Raw genomic sequence first — 9,598 nt, 5'->3', positions numbered from 1 at the left:
ATGCGCGCGCTATGGGAGAATCTGCCTTGGTACAAAGTACCAGTGAAAACATGGTACGGAGTTTCATTGATTTGGGCATTCTCTCAATAAGCAAGTGGAATGGATTTGATAGAGAAGCACTGACACAGCGCTCTACAAAGTGCGGCGAGTGGATAGACCGATTCACGGACTTTCCACATAGTAAAAGTGGGGGGGTCTAAACTAATCATTTCAAAAAGTGGGGGGGACTTGTCCCCCCCTCATATAATGGCTGCGACGCCCATGAATACATCAGAATTATTCTTACTGTTGGTGCTTTCCAAATGAGTTCAATGATTTTGGCAGATGTGGCAACCACTGTTAAGGATAGCTGATTGACGCTCGTTTCATCCTTTCCTTTGATCACGCCAGCTAGTGCAGGAATGTAGTCATAAACCCTGTGAATGATTTTCCACATATCAGATATTTAAAATAGTGTATATTGCATGTGAATAGTGTAAAGGCAGTGTGTATGAGGGTTCATACTTCTTTGCATAGCGTTTAAGGGCAGAAGGCAGGTCTTTCCAGGTCGCTCTGAGGCGAGCTGCAGGGCTTTTTCCAAGAAGACCTGTCTCGGCTGTGATCATTGTGTCGTACTGCTTGCATTCTGCTCCCCAGGCGATTTGAGCCTATTCAGAAACAGCAGATGTGAAGTTAAGGCAGCTGGTTTTAACAGTTACCTTTTTATATTATGCCCTATTATCTATCCAATAAGCAAGTGTCTTACTGTGGCTTTGTGTTTGCTAAGAAGAACTCCATCAGCACAGAGCTTCCAGTTGTCATCGGCAGCCAAGGCAGCCAGAACAATCTGAAGTCTGGAGGTAGGTCTGTCCAAGTAGCCTGCCAGTTCGTATCCAATCTCCCTCTTGTCAACTTTGATGACACGGGCGATGATTGCAAAGATAGGAGCAAGATGTTTGGCAAGGAATTTGTTCTGTGGGATCAATCAGGGTTGAATAATGTGAGTACAACAACAAACCAATCAGTAAATCAAAAGGAGGAGGATTGTCTAATTTAATATATGACCAAGATTTACCTGTGTGGTGATGGCCTCAAAGCTTGAGGCACTACTTCTGCTTGTGGAAACGGCAGATGCTTGAGAGGTGAGAGTCTGCAATGATAATGTACAGAAGTCCACCATGAGAAAGCTTCAACAGAAGTTAACATGTTCAAACTGTACAATATATTGTCATGGTTTGAAGCACCATCCAAACATACCTGCAACTTGTGGTTCTTCTGGAACTTGCGAGCAATCAGTCGCTGTTTAAAAGAAACATTTTGTTAGATTCCAGACTTACTTTCATATGTAGTCACCTTTAGATTCTACCATGTTTACCTTTGAGAGACGAGCACTGGAGCTGGAGGAGCTTGAGCTAGCACTAAAGAGTGATGCAAGGCTAGATGCCGAGCTGGTTTTGCTCACAGATCTGGAGGCCCTGCTGCTGCTGCTGCTGCTGCGAAGTCTTTTGGCTGGATCAGCTGCATCAAGGGCCTTGCTGGCAACACGAGAGGAGGAGCTGGAGCTGGAACTGGAGCTGGAGCTAGGGCTTGAGCGAGAGCTGCTGGAGCTATGGCTTGAGCGAGAGCTGCTGGAGCTAGAAGAGGAAGATGATTTGACCTTCTGATCAGGGACCAGGAGTTTCTTCAGCTTCATCATAAGTGGTTGTTCTTCAATAATGTCTTCGCTCAGGTTGATCTGTTTAACAAGTATGTCTGCAGCCTTTGGTCCAATCTGAACCTTAAGTTCCAGTCGCTCAATGGCCTCTCCTTCAACTGAAAGTATCATTAGATCATATATTAACGATTGCTTTATGCACACTGCTTCTACAAAACGCTGTAAGGAATGATTCTATAATACTTACTTGGTTTTAAGGAGAGAGCAGCAGAGTGCTTTCCAACCAGTTTGTACAAAATAGCAGCCTGGAGGGAAGCGGCATTCTCAGTGGCAACCCTCAAACATCCCTTCAGTCCAAGGGCAACAGCTTTAACACAATACTTCTTCTCAAACTGCACTGCTTTGGGTGTAATGATGGGGGCTTCAACCTCCTGGCTAAGGATCTCTGAAGACTTTGACTATGAAAAGAAAGAAATGTTAACTATGTTGTAAATGTAGATATTTGTTTTGGTATCATTAAAGACAATGTTTAAAGCTCACCAAACTAGCAGAAGCAGATGAAACAAGCTTAGAAAAGGGCTGCACGAGTTTGGCAGGGATGATGGGGGTGATTCTTTCAGCAGTAAGATCCTCCATATTTCTTGACACAGCTAAAGCCTCAACTCTGTTGATTGAAAAACAAAAACGTAATCAAATATATTTCTTAGATAAATACATCCTAGGAGTGACAGGACTTTAATATTTTCCAGGGTATACATTAAGCTCAAAATGTTGGGCTTACTGAAGAGTTGCAATGTTTTCAGGCACAGAAACGGGCAGAGCTTCAATCTTAAAGTGGCCCTCGGTGAGGTCGAGTCTTGCGGTGATTTTGGCTGGGAGAATGGAGTTGAGTTTAGCTCTTGACATCACATTAGCCTGGAGTAAGAGGGCGTTTATTCCCATCACAGCAAATGTGTTCAAAGCAATGCTGGAAGAAGAGGACATTGGGATGTTATACAGTATAATATGTTATATTTTGGATGCGCTACTTTAAAAAAAGTTAGATTGAACCTACCTTGGTTTGATCTCAGTCTCAAGCTGTATGTCAGTTTTCAGAAGGTGAGCAAGATGGAAGTTTTCTGGCAGAGTTGGTGTTGTGATGGCCTTGACTGAGAAAACAAATAAAAAGGTTTAACACCACTATAATTGGACCCAAGATAACCTTGACTTTTTATGGCTGTATCAGGAATTAAAAATGTTTTCAATCTAGAGCAAATCAGCACCTTTTTTGATTGGCAAACAAGACTTGAGTAAATATGTGGGACTTGATCACCTTGAACAGATGCAGCAGCCACGACAGCGGTGTAAAGACTGAGCTCCATTGGAAGACCTGCAGCAGTTGGCAGGATACGCCTCACTTCATTGACAAGCAAGGGCTTAGCGAAGTTCATGGAAATACCAGCCAGCAGAGCCTTGAGAGCGTTCATACCCATTTCCTTCATAGAGGGTGCAGTGGCAAGCTGTAGGGAAACAATTATCATAGTTATTGTGATAAACAATTGGTTTGGAAACGTGATCTTGAGATTGACAAATAGTCATTTGAAACATACCGCAATGGCCTGATCAATCAAAACTTTGTCGATGTCGGCGAAGGCAATTTCTTGTCCGAAGAATTTGACATAGACGGATGCCAGAGGTGCACTGTTGGGCTGAGCCTTCCACTGAGCAAGCTGTAAAAAGACAAGTCTGGTGTGTTATGTTTTTTTAGGTTCCATGTTTGCTATTAAATATTTGCAACTTCCTGATGTTTAATTGCTTACAGCCTTAATAACACGCTTCATCTTGGTGATCCTGTCAACATTGTCAACGAGTTCAGGGTTTTTCAGAAGAACCTCCTGGAGTCCCTCAGTTCTAACTCTAACCTAGGAAAAATGTTGAAAAGTTTTTTTTTAATTTGTATTAAAAGACCAAGTATGTAGCTTAGAGGCTATGTTTTTTTCTTTTTTTACCTCCAGAATATCAGCAGCAGCTCCAGCAAGGTAGGCAGTGGTTTTAGCCATCAAGGATCTGGGCAGAATGGTGGCAGCATCATTGATGTAGAAAGCACTGGCAGCAGCACCGAGCATTAAGGGATCTGTAAATGTTTGACAAAATGCAGTTAGTTGATGTTCCCGAAAAAATGGGGTATAAGGGGGGTGAGACATAGCATATGAGATGAGCCTTACTGTTATAGACATCCATGTAGATGGATTTGCTGAAACGTAGGCTCATTCTGTCTAGCCTTGGGCTCAAGAGCTTTATGGCGACGTTGCAAGCTGCAGTACTAAAATGACACCAGAGAGAGTAGCTGAGTAACATAATTAATGGCTAACACTTGATGATGAATTGGGATCAGAAAGTGCTCTTACACTGTGGCATGGATAGTGCTCCTCGTCAGGGACTTCATGTGAGAATAAGTGAAGCTTGCTACCTGCATATTCTGTTCTGTCTTCACAATATTGGCAAGAGTTGTCACCAAACCCATTGGAGGCCTTGTCTCAAACAGCACAATGCATGCAAGCATACGAAGCTCTGGGTGAAGAGCCTTGTCCATGTAAAGCTGAATGGCCAATTCTTGAACCTGTTTTACACGAGAAAGCAAAGTCATTTTCATGCTATGTGTAAAAACTAGAACATTTTAAATTCTGTTTGGTATTTAGTATTTACCGCTCTAGGCTCCTTCTTTGCAATGTTCCTCAGGGCCAGGATGGCATCAGCGTGGACTCTCATGGGCAGAGATGCAGCTGCAGTGCCATGAATGGGCAGGACCTTTGTGATGGGCTTAAGGCTAGTAGGATGGGCAGCGTTTCCCAAAACCTTCATGAGCAGGATGATGTCCTTGATCTCATCTTTAGCAACAGCCTCTGCAAGGAGCTCTTGGATGGGCTGATGAAAGGGAAAGGAGACATTTAGAACTTGCTTCATCATTTAGAAATGTGCAGAAGAGTAATGTGTCAAGACATCATTTTTTTCACCTTAATAAGTTCAGCAGGGCAGACAGCCATCTCAACACAGTGTTTTGCAATCATGGTACCATATCCAAGGAGGACGATCTCACGCAGAATTGGGTTTTGCACTATCTTGTTGTTGACTGCCATTGCCTAAAAGAAAGAAATGTTTCATACCTCAATTCTTATTACAACAAAGTATTTTGCTTTGTCAGGTACTTACCTGGATGATCTTGATGGCCTCAGTGTTTGCTGTCACCATGTGAACAGATGCAATCAAAGCCTGAGCAGTTTCAGCAACAGACAAGTCACCAATCATGTATTTCTCCTTGATGAATCTCAGAGCGGAAGGAGTTCCAGTGGCAGGGATTGCATCCAGGATCCACTGTCTGGAATAGGACAATGGATTGAGTGAACCTGTTTCCATATATTTTCTTAAATTTAATTAAAATGTTCAAACACTTAAAGTCACCTGTAGGCAGGTTTGGTTCTGTATTGGCTCCAGAGCATTTCCAGGTCTTCAAAACGTGCATTACGGAGGAGCTGAATGAGTTCCAAAAACTTCAGAGGTGCATCTTCATGGACTCTCTCAACGTTGTGGGCAACCAGATGATTCAGAGCCTCCACAATCTAAGAACAGGTAATTGAAGGTGGATTAGTTATATATAGAATAGATTCAGATATGTATTTAATATATTCTAAAGCAGTCTGAGACTTTACCTGAGCCTTGACGTTGGTGATCTTGATGAGCTGAATGGGTGTCTGAAGAAGCTCATTGGAGAACTCGTACTTGAGAGATCCACGGTGAAGATACTGAACCGCGATGGGTACAATAGGGGCTCTCTGAGTCTCAAGGAAGACCAAGGATTGCCTTGAAAGTAATGCAGCTCCATTAGAACAAAAACGTGGCCATTAATCTATCCTTCTTAGTACACTATCAGCTGACTTACTTTGTCTCCATCTGAGCAGCTCCATTCATTTCAGTGAAAGGTGAGAACTGGATCACTTCATTGACTGTTGCCTCCAGGATCAGGATGCCGTTAGCAACTGGCTTCAAGACATAATTGTATGCTGTAGCTCCTCTCAGGTTCTTTGAATCCTGTGAAGACAAACCACATAGTTGCTCAGTAATGCAACGTTTTCTACTTTTATAGATGAATGCGTGACACGAAATTAGTTTTAACCTACCTGCTGACACTTTACACATTTCTCAGTGTATGCCAATCCTATATCCATCATCACCCTCTCCTGACAGTGGTTCAGATCCCTGGTCTTAGTCAAATGGATGCGTTCAGCCCTTTCGTCTTCACTGATGGCATAAAGGGTCTTGCACACACCCTGAGCTCCAGCCTTAAAAGAAGAGTGTACGTTTACTAGAGAGATTCAACTTCCTACAATGGATTTCGTATCAGTTCTGAAGGATCTTTGACAAACCTCCTGCATCTCATAGACATTCTGTGTCCTCTTGATGTTGAGCTGAAGAACATTCAGGATACCTCTGTAGACGTTCAGCACCATTGTTGAGATTCCCTCAGGGGCAAAGATTTTTCCAACAACACCATTGGCATACTCAAACTTGACGGGAGTCGAGAGCTGAGCGGCCAGGGCTGCGATCACCTTTGGTGCTGGGACTAAAGGATCCTTGGGCCAGACACCACTGAACTCAGCGATCTCTGGTTCAGCAAGCTAGAGTGTAAGAATATGATTTATTACAGGACAAATAACATTTTAAAACTGAGAGGATTGTTGCGTGCAACTGATTTTATTGTTTACCTTCAGCATGAATGTATTTTGACCTGTTGCACTGATGAGAACTTTGCTGCTGATTTTGAGTCCGGCTCTTGCCAAACCTTGATCCGGAAGACCGCCCAGGAGCAGTGCCTCATATTTGTAGACATAAGTCTCACCGGCAGCAAAATCAGGAGCTGTAAGAACAATTTATATCACTTCATATTAACCATAATTTATCAAGTAGATTGTATTTTACCACAACTATTCCTGTGGAAATGTAGTTGTGGTGAATGTTGCAATGCATTGTGCATCCAGGTATTTATAGGTTGAAGCTGTATTTTACTGATAATAATAAATGAATTAACTTACCATAGTTATGGGGCTGAGCAGCTGAAATCAGATATAAAAAATATATTAATAATCCAGCAAGAACATTGTGAAACTATTAAATCTACTAATTTAAAATGCAATTGTTTTTATTGTTCATATAATATAATAACAGCAATACATTTTAAGGTAGGGTTGAAAGTAGGAAATATTTTGATTTCAATGTATTTAAACATCCAGATACTATGTATTATTATAAATGTACATGATCATTTCAGGTGTTCTTATGTTGTTACTCTGATACTGATATTTTAATCTCTTATTCTTTATAATATTAATAGATAGTCTTTTACGTTATTGTCCCTTGATTTTTTTCAAGTTCAATATAACATTATATTAGACTTTATATTATAATATAGCAATCTCTCACATCCTAAATTAAAAAAAAAGCAGGATCACTGGAACTATCAACCAGTAAGCCTGCAGTGTAACATACAAGCATCAAATATACAATGGCATATAATGAATATGATCAAATGAAGAAGGCAATTTGATGCTAAAGAAAATCAGACAGAGAAGTAGTACTGAAATCTCAGAAATTCAAGTTATAAAATGTGTTTAAATGTTTTAAAGGTCACCTATTATGCAAAATTCACTTTTTCTTGTTTTTTGTCTCTGACAAAGTTATTTGCTGTGTCTGATAAAAACTGCATTTTCTTTTAAATGTGAAATGTTCTCAAAATCAGAGATAATACTCACCCACGAAGGCCAAGGTCAGGGCAAGCACAATCACTCTCATGGCTGATGGATTGTGAATCTTTGTAGTGAATGCCTGTCTTTTATAGTTCCCACTTCTGGATTGCTGAGGTAGGATATGAACCCTGCCAAGTTTGATCGATACAGCCAATTCGATCCTCCTATTAAATCACTGGTTTGGGTTTGGGAGGGTGTGCTACAGGTTGTGTATCAGTGAATTAAAAGTTAGGGGCACCTGATCTTTTTCTAGCATATGCAAAGTCAAAAGTTAAGTATCGTGTTTCAAACAGTTTGCTGTTTATTTTATATAACAGTTGATGTTTTTTGTTTTCTGACAATAAATCATACTTTTTTAAAGATATTTCAGTTTTTTGCTGTATATGTAAAAAATATAACAGAATAACATTTCTCAAAAGAAATGTATTGTTTATAGGTTTAAATAAGTAAACTTAGATTTTTCGTTAAACTTTCGATTTTCTCTTTTCAAGGATCCTTTATTTTCTTTAATGTTTCGTACTGATGTAATTTGCTTTAGGTGTTGGCTGAGATCTTTTTTGTCTTAACTTATTCATATTTTTTGAGGCAGTTAAAAAAAAAAGAGATTCCTGGCTGCATCGAGTTTGCTTTGTAGTTTAACCCTCACAGGGCATCATGACTTTGGATGTTTGCTTAGTTTGTTTGTTGTAGTCAGGGTGACATTTCAATGACATTTCAGCAGATATTGCAGATACTGCGTGCTTGACACCGTTTCAACTGTGAGATGGAAGCATTTTAAATATGTATTAATAAAGGTGTTTTAATCTGGACACTGGTGATTTGATTTTTGCAGATATTTACAGTAATTTCAATCAACAGTAAACCATTAATGATGTTATTGATTGTTTTACTTGTAAAACAATGATCCAGAAAAACACCAAGGATAAGATTCCAGCTGTTGTATGTTTTTTGGGAATAGGGTGTTTTGTTGCCTTTGGCCCAGTACAAATAAAAAGTGAATCACCATTTGATTCTTAAAGACTGAAAGTGTATACAAATAAAGGTATAATGGGCTGTTGCAAAAGATCTCACCCTATCTATAAAAGTGTTTAGCATTTTAGTTAAGTTTCATATTTGAAAGGTCCCATGTCATGCTTTTCTGGTTATTACCCGTCCCCTTCTGTGTTATGAAGGTTTTTATGCATGTAAACGGTCTGCAGAGTCACAAACCCTCAAAGTACACCCTGTAGCGAGTAAAACTCTAACACAGAAAATACCCCAAAACGCCTCGTTGGAGATACATCATTAAAACCTGTTATGCGTGCATATGTTCACCTATACCTGTGTTCCAATGCATGTGTGTATTTGTACTCCATTGTTTGTGTATTCAAAACAAAAATACAAATAAACAATCGTGTGGCAAACTGAATTTCCCCTGGGGCATCAATAAAGATGCATTTTATCTTATTTTAAATGGGCAGGCCCTTTCTATTGGTCTAATCTCCTTAAAACTTATTCTCATTAAGGACTGTTGAATTATGAATTGTAATATATTAATTTGTTACTTAATACTCTTATACTAATCACTTCCTGTATTCCCGTGATAAAAGGGACATGCGCAATAAAACGTGTCACTTCCGGTTGAAGCAAAGCCGACGGTGTATGTGTGTATGTATTCCTCTGTCACGTTAAACTATGTTCACGGTATTCCTGCCCTAAGATCATGGCATCGTTAACAGGTTATGGGCCCAGGAGGGACCATGGAAGCCGGTGGAACCGTTTGTGTTTCGACGGAGATGAGAAGAACTACGAGTTATGGGAGACAAAGTTTTTGGGTCACCTGCGACTGCTAGGATTGAAGGCTGTCATCCTAGAGGAGCCAGGTGAAGATGATGAGGCTGATGATCAGAAAAACGAAGAAGCCTATGCAGAATTGATCCAGGTACTGGACGATAAAAGCCTTTCACTGATCATGAGAGAAGCAGCGGACAACGGAAGAAAAGCGTTACAAATATTGAGGGACCACTACGCTGGGAAAGGGACACCACGGGTGATCAGCCTCTACACTGAACTAACATCGCTGCAGAAAGCCGCTAATGAGACTATATTATTCGTGCCGAACGGCAATTACAGCACTGAGAAATGCTGAAGATACTCTTAGCGACGGGCTGCTGATAGCCATGATTTTAAAAAGGGACTACCAATCTGT

General features: G+C 40.4%; 1 protein-coding gene across 1 annotated transcript; it reads right to left on the bottom strand.

The window, feature by feature from the left end:
- Positions 1 to 269: 269 nt before the first annotated feature.
- LOC104947595 (vitellogenin-1-like) lies at positions 270 to 7,463 on the bottom strand (the record flags this gene model as incomplete). Its single annotated transcript, XM_010773640.1, has 27 exons — positions 7,417 to 7,463; positions 6,700 to 6,720; positions 6,373 to 6,524; positions 6,034 to 6,285; positions 5,788 to 5,949; positions 5,550 to 5,698; positions 5,320 to 5,470; positions 5,072 to 5,229; positions 4,823 to 4,988; positions 4,627 to 4,752; positions 4,319 to 4,537; positions 4,021 to 4,232; positions 3,838 to 3,935; positions 3,622 to 3,746; positions 3,433 to 3,534; positions 3,223 to 3,342; positions 2,946 to 3,132; positions 2,688 to 2,781; positions 2,415 to 2,600; positions 2,174 to 2,297; positions 1,881 to 2,091; positions 1,355 to 1,791; positions 1,237 to 1,278; positions 1,055 to 1,129; positions 746 to 952; positions 505 to 647; positions 270 to 416 (listed from the first exon to the last, which is right to left on the bottom strand). Coding segments are annotated over exons 1-27 (4,106 nt in total), but the record flags the coding sequence as incomplete, so codon positions are not given.
- Positions 7,464 to 9,598: the final 2,135 nt, after the last annotated feature.

The sequence above is a fragment of the Notothenia coriiceps genome, unplaced genomic scaffold, assembly GCF_000735185.1.
Source record: "Notothenia coriiceps isolate Sejong01 unplaced genomic scaffold, NC01 NC01_scaffold00012795, whole genome shotgun sequence".
Classification (NCBI taxonomy): Eukaryota; Metazoa; Chordata; class Actinopteri; order Perciformes; family Nototheniidae; genus Notothenia; species Notothenia coriiceps.
The sequence above is the reverse complement of the archived record's forward strand: the minus strand, read 5'-3'. Positions and strand labels throughout refer to the sequence as shown.